This window comes from Lepidothrix coronata, unplaced genomic scaffold (genome assembly GCF_001604755.1).
Source record: "Lepidothrix coronata isolate B3197 unplaced genomic scaffold, Lepidothrix_coronata-1.0 Scaffold255, whole genome shotgun sequence".
Lineage (NCBI taxonomy): Eukaryota > Metazoa > Chordata > Aves > Passeriformes > Pipridae > Lepidothrix > Lepidothrix coronata.
This window is the reverse complement of record NW_016690435.1, coordinates 643,452-670,988: the sequence shown is the minus strand read 5'-3', so window position 1 is coordinate 670,988 and position 27,537 is coordinate 643,452. Positions and strand designations below refer to the sequence as shown.

The 27,537-nt window shown below is 42.6% G+C and overlaps 1 protein-coding gene across 3 annotated transcripts in view; it reads right to left on the bottom strand.

Moving 5' to 3' along the window:
• SYNDIG1 (synapse differentiation inducing 1) overlaps positions 1 to 27,537 on the bottom strand; it is a 75,628-nt gene that overhangs the window by 25,465 nt on the left and 22,626 nt on the right. For 2 of the 3 annotated variants that reach the window (XM_017835346.1, XM_017835347.1), the window contains exon 3: positions 22,659 to 22,796. In XM_017835346.1, coding sequence (XP_017690835.1) covers positions 22,659 to 22,796 — 138 coding nt within the window. Of the gene's footprint in view, positions 1 to 18,165; positions 18,261 to 22,658; positions 22,797 to 27,537 lie in introns of those variants that run through there. The other variant, XM_017835348.1, reaches the window with a different exon arrangement.

Sequence of the window (27,537 nt, the reverse complement as noted above, 5' to 3'; positions counted from 1 at the left end):
GAGTTCCTGTGTCTTCCAAGCAGCAATTTCCTGGAGACCTCTGTCAGCGCTTCCCCAGTTTCCCTAGTGGTACAACAGAGATCAGCCATCTATGGGGCAGACCTGAGGTGGCCCAAGGACAGAACACCTCTAAGTTTGCTTCTCTGGCTTCATCGTATGAAAAGAAGTCCCAGGTTCAGGCTGCTTTGTTGGTACCCAAGAACCTAATTAAGGATTAAATGTGGTATTCTCATCTCCTTGGAAATCTCATCTATAATGCTACCAGGCTTGCAGAAGAGACTGTTTTTTGAGATCCAAAAAAGCTGAGAGATCACTGCTTACTCCAGCAGCAGTACTGCTGTTCTTCAGCAAGTCTAAACCTGGAAAAATGAAGAGCTTGCGTAACATGAAAGAACAGAAATAAGAAGGGATGCAAGTCTTCAGCAGTGGGAAACAACTGATACCCTGGGGTATAAAAGGGTTGAGCAAGCACACTATGTTATTTCACCTAAAGAGTCTTCTAGTCTTCAAGGAAGGTTGCCATGGAACAGGAACGATTTAGAGATCTCAGATCCCTTTGTTTGTTTTGTTCATTTCTTTCTGCAGTGAAGATCTCAGCAGAACCATCAGCGTGGCTAATACAGTCCCTGACAGATCTTAAATAATAATAAACATATCTGCCTTCCGTAATTTGGAGCAACGCTCCAGATGGGGGTGCTGCGAAAGCAGCTGTTTGCTTGAGTGATCTGGTTGAAGAGGATGTGCACATCAAAAGAGGGATGTGCGGGATGCAGAATTTGCAGAAGAGGGTGATTAAAATAGCTATGACTACTAGCAGAGTATGGACTAAAAGTGCTCCTGTTGTATGTGGATAATTTGCAATAGAGGAAATAGCCGTTAGCTGGCATAGATATAGAGCCCCAACAGCACAGAAATACAGACCTCAGGGGGAATTTGTCATAGCCTCTTCTTCACCAGTAAGCTTGCAAAGCAGAAGCTGAGAATTACAGAAACAAACAGCAGAGCCTGGCTGGGAATTTTCTCTCAATGTGTTCGATGTTTGTTTGCCTGTATATGGCATTTGACAGAACACAACTGCTCTCTGTGAAGATATTCTTGGGGATGTGTAAATCAGTGCTGAGAAAAGGAAAATACCTTTGTTCCAATACTCTGCTGCAGCACTGCTCCAAGGCAGCTGCAGTTAGTCTGTTGAGTGTCTCCCTCTCATCTGAGGACCAGTGTTCTCATTGGGACTGCCTCTCCACCATTATGCACCATGGCCAGGAAACTCCAGAATGCTCCTGCAGGCAGTCGTGCCAACACTAAATAATGCAAATATAAAGCAGGATAGCAATTCTGTATGGAAACATGTAGTCTTTTAACTGCAAACTTGGGTTTTCTTTTGTTTTGCTTTGACTAGTGCATTCTCATTGAAGCATTTTTTCCTTCGGTTTAAGTTCTTTTTTAAAGGGAGCAGGGAAAAAAGGGGATGCTGTGCTTGGACTACCTGTCAAATCCTTTTTGATGGCTGTAAATGTATCAACACAGTCTGCTGGTATGAATTGATAACTATTCTTAGTCATTCACTACGGCTTTACTGAATATTAAGAAACCCATGATAAACAGTTTTCTTCCTGCTGGAGTAAACTACCTATCATTTTCAGAGTATAGGGGGTTAATACAATAAAGAGTCAACTAAATGTTAGTCCCAAAATATACAGTCTTGAACTCTGCAATCCTAAAAAAGCAGTTTGGTCACCATCTAGGAAAGTCACAAATATAGTACACTATATACTGTTTGCATATGACATCAGACCAAGAAAATCCAAGTAAGTTACAAACATGACAGAGCTCTCTTGTCAGTTCCGTAAGATTACCAGTCAAAGGACTCAAAACTTGCATGAAGTGAGACATAGAGTATCATGCAAAGAGAAACACTATACCTGAAAGCAATCACAGAAAGTTTCACAGATATCAAGAATAATTCAGAAAGGACCAGCCTAGAGTTGTGATCTGTCCCATTATTCAGAAAGAGAGTACAGATCTTAAGTAGAAAACTAAACCCTAGAGCCTTATGCACCCATTTATGGCAAATCGAGACCCGTCACCTCATAAAGCAGGGTGTCCAGAGCTGCAAATTGATTTCTAAACATCACACCCACCTCTTTCCCAATTCTTCATGAAAAGAATCAAAAGTTCAGAACTGGAATTCCATCCTAAGGTAAATTTTTGAAGTCTGGAAAGATCTCTCAGGATGGCTTTTTTTTTTTTTTTTTGGCTCCAGTTAATGGAGAAACTACTGGTGGGAGGAAAAGAGGCACCAGGTTTTTACTGCCAACTCTACTCTGGTCTTTGGAGAAATGAGCTACTTTTCAGGCCTATTCACCTGCCTCTGGGATTTGAAAGAGTGGGCATTATGTTTGCTAATGAAGTTGGTTAGGAGAGAGAGACAAGACAGCAAGTAGTCACCAACCCCGAGATCTGTAAATAGGCTCATTCCGAAAAAGTTGCAAATGCACCAGGCTATTAAGTAGCCAGTAAACTAATTTAAGATGGAGATAGATTGCTGTTGTGTAAAATTAAACATTACTATGCTTTTTTCCCCCACTGAGATTACCTACAGAGCAGAGGCATGTTAATAAATCAGTTCCAGTGTATAACAAACTGGCATAAGAGTGTTTTACAAAACAATTAAAAGCTCGTAGAGCTCTTAAGCTCTGTCTTTAAAAGCTGCAAAGCCATTCCTGACTGTTCATCTAAATGTTTTGCACATCTCTGCCCAGGTGAAGTGGTATTGCATTTTCCCCTCTTTACAACTACAAAGCTTTTTCTGAAATCAAACTCAGACCCATCTCAATGGAACCTAGGACTGAGAAGGTTTTAGCCAACCTGACCTGGATATGGAGAAGAGTATAAATATTTCCTGCCTGTCACATAATTGGAGAGCATTCCTGAATTTCTCCCTCTTCAACTCTTCTCCAGACTTTTCCTCTGCTCTGCTCTACAGCATCGAGGAGCCCTAGCTGGCATTTACACAATGGTAACACTGCCACACACAGTAGGCAACAGCAGGAAGGAAGGCATTATGCTGAATTTTATGTCAGGACCAGAAGGCTCTTTATTACATGATTTTCTTCTTTACAGCTCCCAACAGAGCAGCAAATGCATACATTAGACTGTAAACCTCTACAGTGCAAGCTATGCAAATCACAAATATAAAGCCATGTAATGTTCCCTCATGGTGATCCAGCATCATCAGCACAGTCGACAGGGGATCCATTATTGCTTTCAGTGGCATGTCTCTGCTAGCAAAGGACTTCTCCTTTGCTTAGGTTGTACCCCCTAGTCCAAGTAGCCTCAACAGCCACTGCTAGATAAGGGACCAGCAGCTCATTTTGTCACAGAAATGCCGGCGTGAAAGCTGACCCACACGATTGCGTAAACAAAGCCTTGCAAAGTCATTCCTAAAGGTTCTTGTCTCTGGCTGGAGGTATCTTGGAGCTGGTGGCTGAGCTAAGCCCTAGAGAGTGGGAACTGCAAATGCCTGAGGGGAACTTCATGCTTGCATAACAGTTAGCCAGTGATTAGTGGTTGGAAATTACCTTTTAGTCAGGAGAAACTGAAAGGGATTCAGTGAAAGAGATTTTCTGAGGAGAGGGCATAGCTAGCAGAAGGGACCACGGGTATCTCTCAGCACTCCCAACGCAAGACAAATATATTCTCAATATAAGCAGACTTATTAAAGAAATTTGAGAAGATGAACAAAAGAAGTGCCAAGACAAGTGTTACCCTTGACTTGAGGGAGAATGAAGCCACAACAAAATGAGTTTAATGATCCTAGAGGATTTAACTTTATTCCTAGCAGGGGTTTTGCAACAGAAATGAGTTCTCTGCTCCTAATGTGTACAAAAATGCCCAGTGCTGCTGTGTCAACACCATCATGGAGTGCATGATAATCCAGTCTTGAGTTTTGGGGGGACCCTAAACTGTGGTTTCTTGCTTATTTTCCCACCTGAGGACTGAAAGGAGATGTGGAGGCAAAAGAGAGGCACATATACCATTGCATGGGAATGCCTGTAATCCAGGACAGAGGTGGCATTTTTCTGATGTTAGGGATGTTTGTGCCTCTTGCAGCACCTGCAGGAAAACAGCTCACACGTTTCCTCACACTTGAGCAAGCAGATTCACTGACTGTGAGAGATGCTGTTGGAAGACATTTCACTAGAGGAAAACTGTCTTGTGAACTAATGAGGAGCCCTGGATGCTGAAATGAAATGATCAGTGGCACATAATTTCTTGTTAAGAGGCATTTGCCTCCTGAAGGCCATATTAATGGAGTAGAACTGGGTGTTGATTTGGTTATCCTTCACTTCTAGGTATAGAGGTATCATTTTCCACAGGCAGGCAGGCTGCATGTTAATGATCTTTCCTTGCAGGGGCTCAGAGGCAGCAAGCACTTGCAGAGATCCCTGCCACAGACAGCTAATCAGAGAAGTCAGGGCATCCTCGTCGTGGAGACAGAGCAGTGGAAGGAGGCAGCTCTCCCAGTCATTTCTGCTACAGAAGGAGGATTTAGCCCATGTCTATATGGTGCTGAGGCCACAGAGAAAGTGTTCCTAGGAGCTCAGGGTGAACTCAGCAAGTGCTCTGGGAGCAGTGTAGGAACACATCATTGGAGATGAGTTAGGTCTTCACATATTGCTCTGTGGGTTAGAGCACCCACAATTTCCAGTGGGTTCTGATGATGTTAGAGAACACTTGGCCATAAAACAAGATTTGGAAAGGTAACTGTCCATATGGAGAGGTGGCATTTGCTGATGCAAAGCTATATTGTCAGCTCTGGCAAAAATGCTCTCAAGACAGTAGCCAGAGGACCTAATAGCGACAGTAGAGATGTCAGAACAGCAGTAATGAATGTGTAAGGAGGAGAGGCAGGGAGTATGACTGGCTTGTGTGTAACTGCAACTCTTGAGAGGCACTGCTGCAATGCACCTGCTGAATAAATATACCATTTGTCTGTACTGCACTTAGAGTTCCAGATGTGAGTTGGTATGTGTGCTGGTTTAAAGGTAAACCAGCAGGGGAAATGAACTCAAAAGAGAGATTATAAGTCAGAATAACAATTTAAGAAAATAATACAATAAGTACAATTATACAGACAATTGGTTTTAACCCACAAAACCCAAATATATAACCCAGCACCTTGGGGCATGAACAGAGTGGTGTTCTTTGGGCCCCCTGAGTCCAAAGGAAAAAAGTGAGGGGAAAACCTGTTGGTGAGAGTGCTGTTGCAGTCTGGTCAAGAGTGGTGATTGCAGTCTGGTCAAAAGTGGTGATTGCAGTCCAGTTGAGGGTGGTGGTCTCAGTCTGGTTGAGAGCGATGAGCTGCAGTCCAGTTGAGAGCAGTGAGCTGCAGTCTGGCTGAGAGCGGTGAGCTGCAGTCTTCCTCTGGATTCCACGAGTGGTAAAAAGGTTCCAAAACTCCAAGTTTATATATTCTCCAGTTCAGGCAGGAATGCTCAGTCCCTCCCTCAGAGCGGGGAATTCCATAAAACGGTATGAGGACAGGAACATCTTCCTATCTCGCAGGCCTCTACTGACAACAGTTTCTAGGAAATGGCATGGAAGGCCATAGAATACACAGTCCTGGGCTACACCCATCCAGTGATGAATTGGTCCCAGTTGTTCTAACTAGGACAGTATGCCACAACCCCACAGCTCTGAAAGATGGACCCTGCCCTACAGAAAGTCACTAATGTGCATCCCTCATCTTTGTCTCAGGGGCATCAGGGTCCGGTATGACAGGTTCTGTAAAAAGGTATGATAACAGACCCTTTCTTCTTCACCAGTTTTTGTTCTAAGGCCTGCCTCTAATACTCTGGATTTCTGGCAGATCACCTTTCTTTCTAGGAGCTATATTTTTGACTGTTCAACCTGACACGTTCCCAGTCACAGATGTCAACCATCAGGGATGCTCTAGGGCTTTACTGTTCCCAGTGAGTTCAACCAGTGGTTCATGAGAGCCATTAGCTCTGAAAAGTAGTTCACTAAATCTAAAAGTCATCAAAACCAACACATGACAAAAGTGTTGTAGGAAGCGATGTGACCCTTACTTGATGCCACATGGCATTGAAATCATTCACATTGATTGCCTCTCCTTTCAGACCAAGGGCGATATACAGAAATGAGTAAAGAATTTCTTAATACTACCCATTCTTTTAGAGATGTTTGTCTCTAATATGGTTTTCTTGTTTACCATTCTGAGTAAGAACATGTTGTGGCAGACGGATGGGCAAAATGAACTTAAAGGTCTTTGCCATGCATAATGTCTAGGATGTTATCAGTCATTTCAGTCAGAAAAACAGGAGATGAAGAGTTTGAATGGAGCTAAAAAGACATGACATCATGGTTCTGTTTCCTTTCTTTAGACTTAGTAATAACCTAAATTACGCTCAGCCATTTATTATTAACAAAAAATCTTTAACTTGCTTTCTCCAAAATATGTTTCCCCTCCCTCTTAAATCAATTCACTAGAGAAAAGCAAGAGGCTTTCTCTTGTATACGCAAAGCAGAACAATTTGGCCTTTGAGCAACTAATAGAATTTCAGGTATCACAAATCAATCAGCAATGTCTCAGCCATAGGTACATTCTAACACCAACTAAAATACTTAACTGCTGCCATTAGCAGCACTTCTTGTTCTGGCTGTTTAGCTGAACATCCCATTCTGCTGGGTTGACTAAAATGCCCTGGTGAGACCCTCTCGGGATGGTTGTTTATGTCTTTTAGAGTACTGCTCTCTCTATCTTATTTTATTTTTAAGATGAGAGGTCAGGATTTCCCTCACCGGACTTTATGGCACAGTGAAACTCAGAGTGACGCAGTTTCACATGAAGTTGTATTCACCAAAGGGGCCTGAACTGATTCAAGGATTCTGCATCATTTGTGAGTGTTACAGACAGGGGCTCACTGCCCCCACCCTCCCAGCATGTCTCTCCTTTCTCCACTGTCTTGCAGCATAGCAGGCCTTCCTCCCAGCACAGCCTGTTCCCTCCTGTCAACTCCTAACCACAGTCCTGTTCCAAGTCTTTGATGCAAAAAAGGAGGATCAGAACCCCATGAGTGATGGAAGGAGGAGCATCTTCTGCTTCTCCTACACTCTAATGTTGCTTGAAGCACTGCCTCCTTACAAGAAGGGATTTGAGACAAAGACACAGCAGGAGATGGTGGCAACCGACTAGGAGCTGGAGTTTCATGTGTAAATGCTTGCTAAAACAATATAGGGATATTGGAGAATAATTCACCTCTTCTTCATAGACTACCCCTTCACTGCTGACAGCTCAGTGACCCTTGAGCACAGGTCGTGTTTGTTGACTTGCCCCTTTTAAAATGCTGGCAATGAAGAAAGAAATTCCCAGCTCATGTTAAGGTTGCTGTTTCGATTTTTCTTCTCTGCTTGTCTCCTGAAACAGATCCCATGATTCCCTTATGCATGTGGTGCAAAGAATAAATAAGAAGTTGATATATATAACACAGTGTTTGCTTCTGTAGCTGTAGGGCTGTACAACCGACCTCAGAGAAGTAATACCTAAACATCACGTCTTACTGGGCATTTTGTCTTCCCTACATTGATAGAGTTTCCTAATCAAAATCTTTGCCCCATATAAGGCCAGACTGTCCTTTTCCTCCTTAAGTATTTCTTTGTCCTTGCTGCTTTGCACCACTCACACTAATACCATTCACACCCTTCCATGTGTTGCTGCACAGAATGACCCCATCTGCTGAAGGTTTTTTAACCACAATAAAACCCTGGTTTTGGTGTTCACAACCACAGGTTGAAGATAAAAAGCAGACACTAGACACCAAACTCTGCAAAGCATCATCCTAATCTACCTCTGCAACCAAGTAGGAGGATATGCCAAAATGGCAAGATAGCAAGTAGGTCTCCTGTTTAAAGGAGTAGGTGTCCATTTGCCCCTGCTGCTGAATAACTCTTCTGAACCAAGCAGGTTTCAGGTCCTATGTCACCATCTTGTAAGAGTCCAGACATTACAACTCACCCTACCTGCACCTCCCCCCGACAGGAATGCCTTCCCAAATTAGCGATCCATGTCTCCAGGAGACATCATGCTCCAAATATCATTGCTCTAGGGAGAAAGGTAGGTACCCGTCATCAGGGCTTTGAAGGCAGCAATGGGCTGTGCCCAGTGGTACAGGACACTGCCCTGCCTTAGTGTCACCCCTGGCATCCTGTTCCCCTTCCATAGTGGGGTGACCCTGATCTTGCTGCTCCCTGATGCCTCTGAGCAAGGGAGATCATCAAGAAACTATTTTCATGTGATAAATGAAAATTTGTGTGAAAAAAAGGTATTATATAGCCTACCAAAGTTTTACACTCAGATTTACCTGTGCTTATGGCATCAACTTAACGTTATTCTCACTGCTGGTATAATTCCCTGCTCCATCCGGTCACCATAAAATGGAAGGTCTGGGATGCCTAGTCTGAACTAGACAACATTTCCTCTCCTATTCAGCTTCTATTCCATGCTCCTTATTCAGTAAAATAAATACCAGGTGCAAGCACATATAGTGAAGACTCCAGGTTGGTGAGGTACAGGTTAGTAGATTAAAAGAGAAGTTGAGCACACTGGAAGGGTGATTTAATGCTGACAATACTGTCACCACCCTGTTCTCATACTGGACTGGAGATAGTAGATGATGCACATCCTGCCAAAGAGATTTCACAGAGGTTGTAATTTTCCCTCGTGCAGAGCTATGACAGCAATCTCTCCATTTAATTGGCAAATGCTGAAATATGTCACACTTCATAGGAGGTAAATTCTTCTGGCCTTATCAAATAATTTTCAAACATGCTGTTTCCTTTGTGGTCACAAAAACATTACAGCCTCAAATCCACAAGGGAGCTCTTGGGGGGGGGTGCAGGGGAGGGATTCTCTGGTAATAGCAGAGCTCTCTAGCAAAACAGCAAATGCAGGGAACAAATCTTTGCTCCAGATTTTCCTGTGACATTGCTCCCTGTGAAATTGTTCAGATCTGGCTGACTTTCCAAAATGAGTGGAAGCAGCTATTTCCCCCAAATCACATTATGGCAAAGAGCAAGTAAACATAACCTATCTGATTTCACATACAGTTTTACTCATCTCCCCTTTCCTGAATACTGGAAGTGGCCATCTGCCCAAAACAAAAGCTCCCCCAGCTGCAACTAGAGCTGTAAGTCTGATACACAATGTTGAGAAAAGTTTAGATTCCCACTGCTTGATCCTTTTTCTCCTAAATACATCCTGAATATATATGCTTGATGCCAAACTGTGGCATCTTTTATATCTAAAGCTAGAAACCTCAGCGATGACTCTGATGGATAATTCTACATGAGGACTGTGGAGTAAGGCCATGGAACTAGGAGGCAGAAATGTCATAAGCCTTCATATACTTATATGTGTACTTATGTCTTTATTTAGGCCTGATAGGAAGTGTGGGCCCTGCAGGTTGAGAATAGAGGTAATGTGAGATCAGAGGCAGACCTGGAAGGAAGAATGATATTGCACTGGAGGCTCCAACCCTGTTTGCCAGCTCTGTAAGCCTGGAAATGAAGTAAAGAGCTAGGCAGCAAAGCCAGAAATGGGACGATGAAAAACCGGATGGGAGCCCAACATAAGGACAGCCTTCAGTGGGAAGAGGAAGTGCTTCACAGATCCCCATAAGCCTGCCTGCATTGGCTAGCCTAGTCTGTGCAGAGATGTACAGAGATGATGGCTATTTCTCTTCCTTCCCACTGTTCACCTCCCTTTTAGTTGTTGCACTCCCATGAAGGACTCATCTGATGACCTCGATTGCCTTTGTTGTGCAGAAACCCTCCTGAATGCCTACTAAACACGACACCACTGACTAACTCTTTCCTCCCTCTTTCCTAGGTGGCCTTCTCTGATGTGCCAGGTGACCAGAGAGAACAAAAATCTCTCAGCCTCCATGAGTTTGCCTTTGACACTTTTTACCTATGAAGTGACTAATGAATACAGGGTTGCATTTTTCAGTGCTGATTAACAACTTGGCAGCTTGAGTCCCACTGGCTTTCAATGTGATCTATGTTCCTCTACTCCTCTATGATTTAAAGATAAGCAGAAATGTCCCTGGCATCAAATGACAGGCACAGATCTCAGCAGTGCAAGTGGCATGCTTCCATTGCTGCATCTAGCAGGATGCTGATTTCTCTTTCAAGTTAATTGTAACAGAGCATGCCAGTATATTTGTGCTTCCTGCAGGACAGATTACTCCCTTCTACACATACTCTTTTATCTGGGAAGACATTTTCTACTACAAAGGACTTTGATACTAAGCTTAGATTACAGAGATGGGCTGCCTGAAGTATGCTGCTTTAATTAAAACAGTATAACTTCTGCTTGCAATTAATCCCTAAGGGATTTTGAAGATTGGATCATTCATTTATCCTGGGCCACAGTAAATGAGAAATGTCCAATTCAAGGAGTCCTGGACCCAAGGGGCAGAGAAAGCAACAAGAATAGCAAAGCATGGAAAGGGGAGCTGCAGAGTGGTCAGAGTGTCCTAGTCATGATCCCCTTCCAATGCCATGTATTTTGTTCTCTGCAGATGAAAAGGAAGCAAAATTCAGGTTCAGGCAAAACCAACTCCATGCTAAACCTAGCAGAAGCACAGTTAGAATTCAAATATACCTACTGCTGCTTTGTACACTGACTGATGAAAGAAATCGAACTGAAACCTATGCCATTAGTAAATGTATTAGAGGTTGAATATATATATATAAAAATATATAAATGCAGGAGAGTACAAGTTCTTCCAAGAACAAGCGAGTGATATCACTGTAGTATTTCTACCACAGGTTGTTCCTGCTACCAGGGGAGTAATGTCCCCTCTACTTGATGCACTAAGGAACCTTCAGAAATGAACACTCTAGAAATTCACTGCGTTTACACATCCCCTTTCCTGAATACTGAAAGTAATTGCCTGCCCGAGCATGGTCTGTTCCGGGTGTCTAGCAGTCATGGATGCTTGGGATCCTAGAGGAAGGCATTATCTGCAGAGAGCTGCATCATCAGGAGATGCAGGAATGCTCTTATAACCTTCCCAAGATGAAGGCCTTTCTGATCCTGAGACCCCAGTCCCCTCAATGAAGGAGAGCCCTGTTATGCCCCATTTAGACATACTGTACATGGCTGACTTGGGTCTCATGTTTACATAGAAATACAGGAAATCTGAACTGAGACATCCATCCCATGCCACAATGAACAGTTGCTCCCTGAGCTCACCTTGAATTTTGTTTAACTGACACTTCATTCTTCTCTATTTTCAATACTTCTGCTCAGTAACTTTAAGAAATGTATGGAAAGCATAACACTCCACTTGCAGTTCATGAGAAAAAAACCCAGGTAAATAATATTACCAATTCCCCAGGCTGAATCCAACACTCTGAAATACTCTGAGATTTCTTGATGTTAATAAAGAAATTAAGAGGAACTAGTGCTGCTCATTTCTTTTCCAGCATACAGCTGTTGAAAACCTCTATGATGATCTGTTTTCCCATCAGAAGACATATGAAGTGTCTATTATGATTTTGTGGTTTTTATACAACACAGAAGTATATAGAAATGGGGGAGGGAGTCATAAGGCATCACTTCCATGCCACAATTAGAATATCTATCTGAAGGTCTTAAACAAGGTTGATGGGGGAAAAATTGCTGAAATGTTGACAGAACAAAGATATGTTAAGAATAAGAGCCAATGTCCATGGGATTTGAATATTCATTTTCACTGTGGGGATACTGAAAGTCCTGGGAAACAAGAAATTTGTATTCTCAACTATACAGCGATGGTCACGGGATAAGCTGGTCTTCACCATGTTTAACAAAGTAAAGTTTTCAAATATGTAAGACAAGCAGAAAGCACATCAGAAAAGGCCCAGGTGATCCTCAGAGTGAGTCCAGCTTAAGCTTAAGCTGAACCAACCTGTCACAGCTGCGATTCTGGGTGGATGCGCTGAAGCTGAAGGGTTAGCATAGACAATTTGGACAGTCTTGGGACCAATACCGTGACAAGGTCCCCTGAGGTCTCTGAAGCTGTTGTTTTACAATAGCTTTTGTGTAAGTGAGGGCACCTAATTAATTAGGATTAATTAGTCATAGCTTGTAGAAACCTGCTCACAACAATGCCAGCAGTGAGACAAGGTCAAGGAATGAGGACACATTCAGAACAATTACTGAGTGTGGTGTCTTGAATGAAATACAGAAAGCTCAGGTTGGGACAGTTACTATTTAAACTAGTACAAAGGCCTGCGTGCCTCTGGACACCAAATCCCATTTCCTGGGTTATCACACCTGGGAGGATTTGGCATGTACTCTCTCTGCCATTATCAGACCTTCAGTCCCCATTGTGAAGGGGGGACATGACTCTTTCTAGAGATTCCCCATCAGATGAATGAGCAACAAAAAGTGCAAATCCCAGCCACACAAGGCTCCCTAAACAAAACTAGGAAGAAAAGTTTTGCCTTTCCTGATCCCATCACATTTCTACACCTCTTGTTAGAGACAGTAGCTGTAAGAAGAGATCCCACTTGGGAATATACCTCATAGTTCTGGGGTAGACACATCCATTGGCCACCTTTGGGACTGGAAATTCTGGGTAACAGCTGATTTGAATTGCATCCTTTCTCCTGGACTTGATGAAGCACTCACTTCAAGGAAAGCAGGATGAGGAATAGGGTAAAGCAGAGACTGCCAATTCCATCCTTCTTGGACGATGCTGTGACATCTCTTCTTTAACTTCTGGTCTTGCCCATCCTCTTGGAGGAAGCTGTGTCCCTCTGTGAACACGTGTGGACTTGCATTCACACAAGCAGTGCTGACTCTTTCACATGTCTTGGAAATAATACAAGAAATGGCAAGATGTGGAAATGTCCTCCATAACTCATTGCCCATTGCATCCCATAATGAGTGTATTTTCATAGTAACCTGGCATGGGGGAAGGGAGAAGAAAGATTTTCCCAATATGAAAAAGTTAGTGGTTTTTTTTCACTCCAATGACATAAAATACTACACTAGTTTTATTACCAAAAGTACATCATGTGTCTTGATAAGTGCATTTGTCCTGCCTACCTCTGTGGATAGACCTGAAGGCAAAGCATCCAGCAAATGCTATTGTTTATATCAGGAAATAGTGTTAGGAAACAATGTGATACTATTAGAAAATTAACTAATCTTTTATTTCTTAGAGAAAGATTTCAACCATTTCAGGCACAAATAAAACAAGGACTAGAAACAGGGTACCACAGAGACTGGTACAAGGCAAGGTCAATATTGAGACCAGAGCTATGGAAGGAGGACGGTACCTATACATCTGTGTGCCACAGAAGCCTGAATTTCTACTGGCTGCCTCAGGGAAACAGTTTCTGCTGGGCTCAATATTTTGTCCAGAGCCATGAGAATAAAGTACAATCTCTCCATCTGCTTTAATGGAACAGGTTTATTTGTTGCTGCTCTTATTGACTCTTGACCTTTTTGGCTGGCACAGAGTTTAACTTTAAAGAAGTCCCCCAGGGCACTGCCACTAGTCAAAACATCTGTCTTGTACTACACTACCTTTCAGGGTTCCATGATTTGACTCCTTTATATGTTTTAGCTTTTACTTGAATAAGTGAAACTTATTGCACTCAGTGGCACTCAGTGGCAAAGTCTGTAGGCTCACTGTCAGGACAGCCACAGCAACCATTTGCTCTGGAGGAAGACCTCAGTGCATAACCACTGAGAAGGTGCATGGTGCTCAGGAAGAACAGATGAAAACCAAGAGTCTTTCCCCCTCCTGCCTCAGATATTTTATCAGTTTTTACAACGGTTGTGTTCCTTTCCCAGGTTCTGCCTTGCAGTGGGTCCCCCTTTTCATATGACAGACAATTCAGTGTTTATTTTAGGCTGAAGAGCATAATCATTACTTGTGGAAGTGCCATGCTCAGTTTTAGATGAAAACTGCACAGCTGCAGGTAGATCCTAGTCCCTTCCTTTTCAGCTTGTTCTTGTAGTTCACCCCAATATAAATATATAAAAACTTGATTTCTTTCCTACTGCTGGGAAGTCAGTCAATTCAATGAGGAGTTGTCTGGCAGGCATATTTGGGTGCCTAGCTCACAAGATTCAAATCTTCAAAGTGTTTTTCTGCAGCCTATTTGGAAAAGATATGTAGATTGTAATCAGAAGTTATCAACTCCCTTTGCTGTGCATTCAAACAAAGCAGTAATTCAGTGGCCCTCACCAAAACAGCTGCTAAGAGATAGCAAGCTGTGTATTCAAGATCAGAATACAGCCCTGAGTCTCTGGTACATGATGTTAATCTCTCAGAAGAAGCAAAAAACCCTGAGTATTCTGCAGAGCGATAAAAGGCTAACCTTAAGTCTTTGCTGTTGAAAACATTCATTCATTTACTGCCGCATAGACTAAACTTCAAATGTGTGTGCCTGTATTCATTTATTTTTTTTAAAAGGGTGCTGCCACAGCCTGAGATGAAAGAAAAGTCTCTTATATAAACAGCACCCAAAGAACTATTCTAGAGAAACACCCTGTTCTCCTACCCACAGAAGAATTCCAAGGAGATCATTTAGCACTTTGAATGTGAGGAGTTTTGACACATCACCAGGCTTCTTAAGCAGTATCTAAAGCTTTTTGGCCTTTCTGACAATGGAAGCAGCCATTGGAATAGCCATAATGAGGGGACCATGTTCCATTTCCAGACCTGCAATGAGGTCTCTTCTTTTCTTATGCCTCTTTCAGCAGGGCAAAATAACTAGGGAAGTGCAAAATCATGTGGACTGGTTTTGTTCTTGGACTGGGAGCATGCTCCTTCTGTGCCCTCTCCTGGAATATATTTCATCCTGGACACTCTGCAGATGAAAAAATTGAAGTATTTAGCTGAGATATATGAAGATTATTAAGAAAAGCCTCTCCATATTCCTGACAACGATTCTAATTCCATATCCCTACTAACAAAGTGCATCCTTTCTGTCTAAACTAAAAAAAAAACCAACCCACTAAAAAATCCACTGTCTAAGACTAAAAAATTGTTTAAACTTAGTCAGAATTGCCTAAATGTTAGGGAGACTGAACCCCCTGATGAACTGCTGTGGAAGATTTATTACCCTACTCTTCAGATGACTGCACCAGACAGGCCTGTGAATGACTTTGTGAATTCTACAGACACACCAAGCTTAGTGGCAGGTGTGCACTGAAACAATCCTCACTGTCTCATAAGCTGGTGAAATAATGAGCCAACAGAGGAGCAACAAAAAGTAACAGCAGGGTGAAAAGAGGATGCCATGAGGGAATAATGTTTTATACCCTTCCAGCATGATTATATTGACGTATCTCTGGGCTCTGGTTGGCTCAGCATAATGTGCGAAGCACAAATGTCTCGCACAGAACAATTCAAGTACAATATTTGCCATTGTGCAGGATGTTCCTGATAATAAAAGAGATCTCTCATCTCCTCAAACATTTCAAGTTGGTTTCTCTTCTGTCCCAAAACTTCCTTGTAATTAAACATCTGCATAATGAATTAAATTCTTGAGAGAATGTTATTTGCCAGCTACCTTTCCAATTATTTAAAATTAGCTTAAGGGCTAAAGCAATCAGGTCGTTCATTAATTTAATCCCTTTTTGTAGCTATAGTTTGTGAATTGGAAATGTGACCACAAGATCAGAAGGACAATGAGGAATGAAGAGGGAATTATACAAGACACTTATAAAGTTCCCTAACACAAGACCTCATCCAGAGTGCGCTGAAATCAGCCTCTGCTGGTACACAAAACACTCTAAATGAACACTTTCTTGTGTGCACAAACACCTCTCTTCTCAGGAGACATCTACCTGAAAGGGAAAACTTGGCATAAGCAAAGTCTATCCACATGCAAACCACTGGCTGGCAACCAGTTCCCACCTGGAAAGTGAAGAATTAGAGGTGCTGGTAACTAACAAACCCCACCTCAGAGTGGCTATCATTGTCTGAGGTACACCCTGAGCAATGAGGATCATGAGATATCCTCTGTCACTCCAGGACGAGGTTTACCCTCACCTCTGAAAGGAGCACAAGTTGCAAACTTGAATATACTGAACCACTTTTTGCAGAACCAAAGGATGTCAGCTAAAAGTGATCATCAAAGGCCAGAGCATGGATGCAAGTCAAAGCACAAGATATGTATGACTGAAGAGCCATATGCAAGTACAAGACAGCTGTCTTGTGACAGCTAAAATTATGGGGTCATCTGATGATCTTGAAGTGCCTATCCTTGCAAGCACAATGTTTTAACAAGAGTGCACACATATGCACTCATGCAGAGATAGTTGCAAGCAGAGCCATATGAGCAGTTTGCAAACAGTGTTCACTTCATATTTTCTTATATAAAACCTTGTTTTCAATGGTTTCAATCTCTTACCAAACTTCAGGCCTGAAAACTAGTGGGCCAGTTCTCCAGAGCTACTCCTTTGTGACAAATGTAGCTGGAAAAACTCACCTCTTAATTGGATCAGTGAAGACAAGTCCCAGAAAATACAGCTGATCCCAGTAAGTAGCTAAGCCCCATGACATAAGGGTCTGGGAGCCACAGGCACCTAGGGGTGAAGCCACAGAAGCATGGACTGCCCCAGCATTGGTCAGGGAATCTGACCCTCTGTGTGAGTCCTTGGCTTAGTCTTCTCCTCAGTTATACAGAGCTGACAAAGCCAGATATTCCACAGAGAAGTGAATAAAGGGGGAGTGATTACCACCAGCTGAACAGTTGGTACATCAAGAAATAATAAATATTAACTAAACTGAAACTATATTCATCAGCTATTAAGACCGAAACAGGCTCAGAGGAATCCAGTAAGTCATGGTATCTGCCACGTCCCAAAGTGGGAAATAGGCTGGTGACCTCCCAGGTCCAGGACTCTCATGTGAGGACAGCAGCCATACCATCAGCCCTTGGCCATCTCAGCAAGACACTGGCACGACTTCTGCCACAGAAGACCTTAGCTTTGCATGACTGTCAGCAGAGACAGGGCTGGGCAGCTGTAAGACCCCAGGCTCTTACCATGAGCTCATCGAAGATGTTTTACATTAAAAATATACAAGGCTCCAAAACCCACAGGATGGATTTATTAAAAGGGCCTTCCATTCTTTTATATCCTGAGGCTGCGCATCGGAAAAATGCTACGATGTTTTTCAAGGGGTCAAAATAACACACTTTACTGGCAAACTTTGGAAAATAAAGGGACTTGACAAAAGTTTAAAGCAAACATTCAATCAATTTAAAACATTTCACAAAGCATTAACTTAGCAAATTCCAACCCATTCAGGTTTAAGTTTCACAAATATCAAGAAAAGGAAATTAGGAGAAGAGGAGGAAGAAAGAGAGAGAGAAAAAGAAAGAGAGAAAAAGAGAATTATAGCTACCGCCCTAGATTCAGCATAGATCCAGCTACCAGGAGTCCAGAAAATGGCAGGGCTGTGAACTGTGTGGTTGCCTCATGGTGCTGATTTTATTGCTCTGGACTACGAGCATTTCTTTCGGTCCCTCACAGTAGCCCCAGAATATACTTAGTACCCTATATCCAGTTGGTGTGACTTAAAGCAACAGACCAGCTTCAGCTCAAGAATTGCATGATTTGGTCCAAGACAGATACTAAAGGACTTTTTCATGTTATATTTAAGGAGGTTACAGCTCATCTTCTTTTGACAATCTTTTGCACAAGCACAGCTTCATCCAAGAAATAATGCAGTGCTGAAAAATCAACAATATCTCTTGAAAATGCAAAAGCCCACTGTCTGCTTCGCTAGCATGGCTTCAGCAATGCTGACCAGCACACCTTGCAAGTATACAACTTGGCCTGTCACTGCCAAGTTAAGAAAAACACTCCAGATTTTTCATTTTGCCTGAGACTTTTCATCTCTGACACAAGAGATGAAATCACCAGTACAAACATACGCTTAGGTCTGTGGATGTCAAATTCTTTATAATAGAATGTATTCGGTTTTCTGATGGAGTAGAGTGGAACAGAGAGGAAAAAAAGAAAAGGGTGGGCTCATAAAGCATTGAAAGGTTCTTACCAGCACCACTAGCTAGTTTGATGGAGTGTGGCACATCACACTGCTGAACCGCCTCATGGTTTTCTCTGTTGAGATGGGACTATGAGCCACATTTCCAACGAATAAATAACAGATAATACCTGGCTGTTACTTCTCTGTTCTTTTGCAGCTAGATGTCAAAACCTGATGCAGAAAAGCAGAGACAGTGAAATACATTCATGTGTGCTGAGCAGAACCTCTGGTCTCTGATAAAAATTAAATTCATACTGTCTGCTCCCTCCCAGTGGAGGCACAAACATTATTTCTTTCTTCTTCCCAGTGACTACCGAAATATGTCAAGATACAGATTTTTCAAAGCCTCTGTCTTTGAACTGGTTGGAAATTAGCCAAATATTTCAGAAGTTATCGCAAAGAAAGACAAGCTACTCCTTTGTCTGATCACGTATGCCTTGTGTTCATGTGAAAACTCAAGAAAATCCTTTAGTGAGACAATCTGAGCAGTGGTATTTGGAACTGTGCCCAGTAAAGCAATTTATGGGCCGGGGAAATAATTACAGAGCTTTGCATCCCTCTATCACCCTGCAAGGGAGGTAGTTACAGCAGCAGACGGGAAGTGATTGCTCACATGTGCTTGGATTGCAGTCTGCTGCCTGGCAGGTCTCACCCACTGCCGGAGAGGAAAGCGGTATTTTTCAGGCATATGTCTATGTCAGTCTGACATAGCTTCATGGGTCTTGCATGGAAGTTGGACGGAGATATTGTACATGTTCTTGTTCTGCCTGCAAGAGAGCTGGTAAAAGTGAATCTCATTCACACCAGCACTGGCTTAGCTCTCTGGTAATGCATTTCTTTTTACAGGAGAAAAAGGAATGTGTGCCATGGTATTGCTCTCTTCCCTAAAAATAAATGCAGAGAGAAAAAGAGGATTCAGGCAAAAAGACTTTGCAGGATTATTACTGCCACCCCCCCAGTCTCCCCTCAGCGGAAATCCTGACACAGGCCCTGAGAAATCAACTGATAGGTTTAAGGGTAAACTTGACAAGACAAAAAAAGTTCTTGCTCTGATTTATGAAGCTTCACACTTGCTTGCAATCTAAAAAGCTAAAAACTTCAGTGAAAATAGAAACTGAGGTATCTGCCTGATTCCAGAGGGTGGAGATTTATGAAAAAATAAAAATAATGAGGTTTTTCTGATCAGACACTGTGGAGGAGAGTTTTTGAAAGGCATAATTTACATTTTTTTTTTGCAAAGATTTCCCTGCAAACTGCACAAAACCTCCTCTGACTGAGCTCAACTATCAGGTGTTTGTTAGAAAAGCAAACAATCCAAAAAATTGCAAGCCTAAAAACTCACATGCCCCATTTGTAGAAGAGCGGAAAATTAGTGAATAAACAGTGTCTACTGTTAAAAATCAGAGTACTCAGAGACGTTATCCCTCCTGAGAGGTTACCCTAAAGCAGTGCCCTCTGAACACGTCACTAGAATGGATGATGTGTGCAAAGCCCCTGTATCCCTGTGTTTTAGCTGTGATAGCTCGAGGGGGCACCTTGGACACCACTGAGCATGATGTCAGTGTGATCAGGAGGACACATCAGGCCTGTGAGGCAATCAGCAAGAGCCTTGGTGGAAACAGTAAGTTCCACATGAAGCAGAAACAGCATCTGCAGGGAAGCACATTGCTTTCATGGAGCACAAAACCCCTAAAACTAAATCATTCTGCTTGTAAAGAGCACCTCTAAAACCTTATAGCGTCCATCCCTGTATAATTCTTTTGTACCATGACACAGGCATACGCAACATAAATGTACTGCTAAGTGATGCAGGAATAAACTGAGAGCACCTGTCCCTTTGGAATTAACTGTACTGCAGACACATCTTCTGCAAATCAGGCCTTTAGCTGCAAATGCATTGCACACCTAGAGCAGACCAGTTTTTTTTTAAATAAAGTTCATCACAAGTGCTCTATTCTGGAACAAAGAATCCATCTACCATCTCTGAAGTTCCCATGTGTTACAATTTTTTCCCAGACTGGGACTTTTTAGTAGAATTACCCAGGAGACTTTTGCAAACACACAATTTTCAGGAGCTCAAGCAATGTCAAAAAAAGATCTGAGCACAAGTGCCAAGATTTTATCTTCAGTTATAGTTCTGACTTTTGATAAATGATGGGGAATGTTAGACTATCGTTTTGAATTAAAGAAAGAGAGATCTCAAATGTTATTCAGAAGTGTAAGCTGAAAGACCTATATAAATAGAAATCCCATACTAATAGGACATAATGTTTTGCTCCCTCACATATAAAACCACTGTCAGTATTAGCTTAGCTAGGTGCAGGGGCTTGGTTGATTATACTAGCTATCTCAGCTAGTTCTCAGCCATATAAGGTTTCGGTCTTAATTTTAGTTTCATTTTTCTACTGGAAAATGCCAGTTTGTTAGATGTGGTGTTTTGCAGAAGAGCCACTTTCTTGGGGCTGTGAAGGACCTGCTGAAGGGGAAGGCAGGCAGCAAAGGTAGCTGCCTGGGAACTCAGGGAGTGGACAGACAGATGTGCTGGACTGCGACAAGCTGGACCATCTTTCTACAAGAGATTTGAGAAATGAGTTCACAGCTGATTCTGCTATTGTGGTCAGAGAGCTAAGAGAAGAGACCAGAGGAAAGGAGCATGCAGAGATGGTAGCATTATCATCATTTTTTTAATAGGGAGAGATGGTAATATTTCTATTTCCAATACAAAAAGAAGAAGCAGAAGTCAAAATTCCTCAGAAACACAGTATTTTCTCCTGACTGGATTTATCCACAGCTTGCCTTGATGAATCCTAGGGGTCAATTAACAAAGATTCATTTACTGTCTCTCAACCTAATAAAAGCAAAGCACCTGCCTGACCTTTCTTGCAGACAGCTTCTAGGTTTAGGCAGCCACAATCAGCTGTTCTCCATCATCATGCTAAACCAAACACCACCCAAGTTTTCATTTTCCGGTGCCAAAATCCTTCAGCATAATACCATCAGCTTTCCCTGTGTTTGTGTGTCCTTTTCCACCTTCTGTACTCTCCTGCTGATGTCATAGGGTCTTATGGATTCATGCTAGCCCCTGGGATCAGTTCACAGCTAATGCAGATGCCCTGGCCTTTGTACACTGGTTCTCAGCACATTCAGCTTCTCTGTCATACTGCTTTTTAGTACTTAATTACGTTGTTTGTTTTGCATTTATTGGAGTGTGCTGTGCTTTCACTGCTTAGATAAAACTAGCTCGAAATCCCTAGGGCTCCTGAAGGAACACTACCACAGGAAATTAATGAAAGCACTATTTATTCCAGCACAGGGCAAACACACTGCTAATGGTGACAAACTCTCAATCCTTGGTGGCAGAATTGGTGAAAAACCCTGCCCAGTCCATATGTGTGAAGAGATGTGGCCATTGCAACTGCTGGTGCATAGCTCAGTCTGAAGGACCAAATGGCAGGATACTAAAGTGCCTGCACATCCCACTCAATGCTGTACTTTCTACTGTCAATGTCATCAGGAAGATCCCTTGACACAAACTTGAGAAATTAATAGCACTCAAACAAACAAAACTTATTATTTTCCACTGGACAAACTCTAATTGTCTCAGAGGCTTTCAAGTCCAATGACAGACATTTCATTTAAAGCAAAAAATAGTAGTACTGTATCTCTTTTTTTGATCTTGAAGACTAGGAGTCTTCAGATCTGAAGTGCCTGCCCCGATTTGACAAATAACCAGGGCTGGTAGATGTTTAATGCAGGCAGATTAGAAATACAGCTGACAGCGTAAATGTGGAGGGTGCTGTGGACTACAGACTGTAGTTTGCAATAGGCACCAGAGAGAAATATAAGCAAATGCTTCCTTGCAGTCACTGATGAGAGGGCCAGTGTGGCTCCCTTTCTGTCATGTTACATTATCTGCCATGCTGGGAAACTCAGTAATTACTCTGCACTCACATACTTGTTGAAACAAACCATGAGCATACAGTGATTGTAAGTTAGACAATGTCAAGACTGTCTCATGATGGAAACAAACAAAAACATTGTCACTTCTTTGGTAAAGAAGTATTTCCATATTAAAACTGGGAAAGAAGAACTGACTGAACAATTTTTCACAGGGAAAGGAAATGGTTCCTGGAAAGCAAATTCATTCTGTACAACAGAAATTATTTTTCTGCTCCTGGAAGAATATTCCAAACTGAGGACCAATAGATCTGTTTGCCCAATGGGAAAGCCAAGTGTTTGAGATAGCAAGGGTGTTTTCTATTCAGAAGATATGTCCACAGAAAATTCTTAGCTAGACATTGTATTACCTGATGGAACCTGACCATTGTCAACTAAAAGCTAAAATATCTTGCAGACGTCTCCTCAGCAAAGTGTCTCACAAGTCAACCACCATTATTATCACAGAGACATATCAAGGTGTGGGACACATCATCCTCTTGAACTACCCTCCCCTATCCTTAAGAATGTCTTGCCCACATTAGGGTTCTGGTGAACTTTCCCTGTGGTGTGGAGTGATGGCTACTCCATGGATGCAAAACTGTGAATTGCCAGGAGATGTTGTAACATTACCTCATGAGACAGATAAAAGGCAGCAATTCCCAGTGGCCAGAAGCAGCAGAGCATGGAGAACACAGTGAGGCCAAGATGATCTCTTGGTGGCATCACCAGGAAATTGTCTTCACTTTCGGTGTCACTTGAGTAATCGCTCTGGAATGGGGAGAGAGAGAGAAAGGTAGAGGTGCTGGTTAATGATATTATTGCTTTTCCTCTGCCATGGGCCAATTCTCTGATCATTTTCCCATTTCTCCTAGCACTGCTAGCAGGTGTCCTCCTTGGGAATGCCACGGAATCTCCACACACCTGCTTTGTCACAGACTTCATCACTATTGCATTAACTTAAAAGGAAATGTATGAGAAATGACAAGTTATTTCGAAAATCACTGCAGGGAGCATGAAAGAAAGGGACCCTCTAGTCAGATGAACCAGGGTGAACCTGGGTGAGTTGTCACTTTGGAAACATGACGTCACATATCTAATGCAGAAGGAGCTGTAAACATTGGGTGCTCTGCATCTCTCAACTCAAATGCCAGTCTTCTGAAAGGTCACTGTTCAGGTGACCAGACATTACCCACTGGAGACAAGGTGACAAATGTAGTGCAAACCTAAGCATAAGGGACCAAGGTAGAACAAGCTTGAAAGAGAAAAAAGCATGAGTTGCTTCAGCAGCAACGGGATGCTGCCAGGTTCATAGTGTTAAGGCAGAAGCAGCTGCCCAAGCATGTTTCTCAGATGCCACATGGTTAAGCTGCAGCAATCCTGATCTCACAAAAGTTTCTTTCAAGGTGATTACAAGGACTGGTCCATGGCAGACCTGACTGCCCTGCTGCTGAGCGAGGCCAGTTCTCCAGCACAGCTTCCTACTTGCTCACAGGGAGTCCACATGCAGGAACAGACACCAAGGCTGTGTTATTCCAGGCTTTGGAGTTACATCTTTGGTGCAAGAAGGGTCCTTAAAAGCTTTTTAACTCATTCTGGGAGCACCTCCAGCCTGAGACGAGGCAACCAAAAATCCTCTCAAGAAAACTCTTTTGTAGTTGCATGTTCTTCACTGATTGTAGGAGAAATGCCGTGCAAAATCTGACTGACAGAAAGGCATCTGTGTCACATTTAGAAACTTAGCATTTTGACCATGGGTTTTCTGTCCCACTGACAAACTTGGCAGCCTGTTCAAGAGCTTTTGGCCTTTGGGTCAAAACAACTGCTGAAGTGACATTGCTGTATTAGTGGCCTGTAAGATAGAAACTCCTGAACTGGCTGCTAAGTGTGCAAGTCAGGAAAATGAACCTATGCACAAGAAGGTAAGTTTGTAAACATGCCACGAGCAAGCCACAACTGAGAAGGACCTAGAAAATGCTAGCAACCCCATGGTATTTGAAAGACTTGGCAGTGGGCAAAGAGACTGCCTCCTAAGACAACCCATTTGGGAAACATGCCAGATGTCATGACCCATCACCTGTTAAGATGTAAAGTCTGCTTTGACATATATTGCTGTCAAGCACCTGCCACAGACCAAAGGGGCCTGGGAGGCACAGATAGGGGGATAAGACAGGTCCCTCATGCACTGAGATTGTGTGCTGCATGGCATACCAGCAATGCACATATTTGTATCAGTATCACAACTCTTGATGCCTCATCAGAAGTGACAAAGCTCGATTTGGTACAACCTCAGTAAAATCCCACTTCTGAAGGGACACCTGCTGATGCTGGAGTTGGAGTGTTGGAGTTGATGACTTCCCTTTTTGCTTTAATTTTCAGAACGGGCCACACAAGTAATTTTTAATACCAATAGTACTTTCTTTCAAGAGTAAGGGAGTCAGGAAGAGAGAGACAATCCACACTATTGCTGAAGCCATCCCTTGAAACAGTATGCTCATCTGAACAGATAACATAAAAAATCAAAACTGCTTTTGATTTTTCAGTTTTTGGCTGAGTAGTGTGCTGGCAAAGTATCTGTGGAGACTACCTGACTCATATTTCAAATTGCCTTTTTCTTGCAGATAAAGATGAAATGGGACAAAGATTCCTCAGATAACTTTGATCATCAGAAAATTATCAGTTATGCTGCTTTCCAAAGGGACTAACCATTCTCAGGGTGGTGCGTCACATCTCAGACAGCTTACGTACCACCTGGAGGTGACTGTTAGTTTGCAAGAGGATAACTGTGGAAGTTTTCTTACTTATGCTACAATGAAAGGGATGTCCAGCATTGGAATAGTCTGCCCAGGGAAGTGGTTGAGTCACCATCACTGGAGGTATTTAGAAGATACACAGATGTGGCACTTAAGGGATGTGGTTTAGTGGGGGCTTGGCAGCGCTGGGTTAATGGTTGGACTCGATGATCTAAAAGGTCTTTTCCAACCTAAAGGATTCTATGGTTCTATAAAAACCCATAAGGGTTAATCTTCCATGAGGAAGATTAAGTTACTATAGGCTCATACTAATTGAACAGAAGAGTTACACTGTGAATGCCATTTTGATGGGCCAAGTCCCCACAGTACACATGGGATCCGATGACCTGACTGTTAATTACCAAAAGTGACAGAATAATTCTGATCAGAAAGTCCTGACCATGTAGACCACATATGAACCAGAATAGTGGGTGTATCGGTTCTGGCTGAGATGAAGTTCATTTGTCCATAACAGCCCTCATAGTGCTCTGCTTTTCATTGGTAGCTAGACAGGCAGTGATAACACACCAGTGTTTTGGCTACTGTTGAGCACAGCATCAGCACTGTAACACTCATTCCCCAATTGAGGGCAAGATCCTGGGAGGGGACACAACCAGGTCAGCTGACCCAAACTAACCAAAGGGATATTCCATACCATATGACATCAGCTCAGACATATAAGCCAAGGAAAGGAGGAAGAAGGGGGGGCATTTGTTGTTTACAATGCTTGCCTGCTGAGGAATCACTACGTGTTTTGAAAGCCCTGCTTCCTGGGAAGCTGCTGATGGGAAGTAGAGAATAAACCTTGATACCTTCTGCTTTGCTTTTGCATGTGCAAACTTTCACTTCTGCTTTGGTAAACTGGCTTATCTCAACCCACAAGTAATTTTCCATCTTATTCTCTCACACCTTTTCCAGCTGGGGAGTGATAGAGCAGCTTGGTGGGCATTTGGTGTTCAGCCAAGGTCAATCCACTACAGTGGGGGAAAAAAAAAGTCATAAATCACAGAAAGCAATTCAACAGCAAAAGGTACCTCTTAACCTTTTCAGCTAAATATTCCTTTCTCCGAACAAACCTTTCTTCCTAACATTGTCTCTTACAATAGGATATCTGATCCTGAGCTTACCGAGAGATCTTCTCAGAAATGTCAGAAACCTTTCTGACACTGGGATAACTGATAATTTGGCTACCTGTCTGTCTTCACTTGTTCCTGGTTCTGCAAGAGCTGTACCCCAAAACTGGAGAAATTAGACATTAGTGTTGAGAAGTCAGAATTACATTCACGAGTTAGAGTAGTGTTGTGTTACCAAACTAATTTTGCATATTCACTAATATTCTTGCCCACAGCATCGCTCCTTTTATGTTTAACAGTCCCTTTAAAAATTTACGTGGAACTTTTTACAATTACAGCATTTCACTGATCTGACTAAATGCTTTTAACTCTTGTATAAGTTAGGGAACAGCATAACTATCTTATTTTCAAGATTTGGATGATGAACAAGACTGCACAGACAAACTTTTTCTTTATTTAATGTTAAGCTAGGCAAGTTTAAGCAATCTGAAATAGCAAACCATCAAGTTTTTTTCCCTCTAGATGTGTACCACCAGTGCCTTCTTCAACCAAGCAATAAGCAATTAAAAAAGAACCTATGCAAGCATTAAAAAAAAAAAATCCTGGCAAAGGGAATCCCTTTCTTGATTGAGTTATTCTGTTCATGTCTAGAGCAAAGATCAATCACACTCTCCTAACAAATTCCAGTTATGCCAGGCTTTTTACTGAGCTGGTAAAAACACAATCGACTCATTCTCTTTGAACAGAGCTCTTCGATCCATCAGACAATATCACTATCTTCATGATGCTAGAAAAACCTTAGGAAGAAACAAGGCAAAATAAATGCTGATGGAGCTGCCATCACCTAAGTGTCAAGAGAGTGCAGGATCATGGGGTGTCAAGGAACAACAGCAGCAAGTTGACACTCTCTTTGGGACACAGAGGGATTGACCCCTTTTCAGACATGACATCTGGCTCCAGCAGCTTCCACTGCAATGACACAACCACTTCTAACCAGATCAATGCATAGAAAGTATTTACAGAAGGCAGCACCTTTCTATGGTAAGTCAGGTTCTTACTTGGAGATGCATCTTTGCACTTTAATGTGAAAGATGTACGCTCAGCAAGGTCCACAGTCCTTCCCCTGGCCACATGAGCTGCGCTCACTGCAGCCCATGCAAGGTGCTGCTGTGAGAACAGATATCTATACCAATGTCCCTGTAGCAGAAATTACTCATTTGAGAGTAATTTGAGAAATCTCAAATTACTGAGCACATAGTGGGGGTTTCCTGCTTCCAGTGGATTGGTCGTAGCAAAGGCAGTTACTACAGTGATGACAACCCTCCTCATCCCCACTGACTACATCTCTCGTCAACACACTTGGAGTTCAGCTGAGAAAACAACACGGGATAAAACTACCTCAGTACACTCAGTTCTTACACAAGCCTTTTTGTGGCTGTGATGAAGAGGAGGTGACCTCAGAAGAGTAGGCAAGACTGGTGTTACCAGGAGATGAAGTCCCAGAGGACATCACCCCAGAGCACGAAATTCCTGCAGACAGAACACCACCCTGCCCAGATGAGTGCCAATTACAGTAAAAGACAAAGCAAGCTTCCCTTCCCTTCCCTTCCCTTCCCTTCCCTTCCCTTCCCTTCCCTTCCCTTCCCT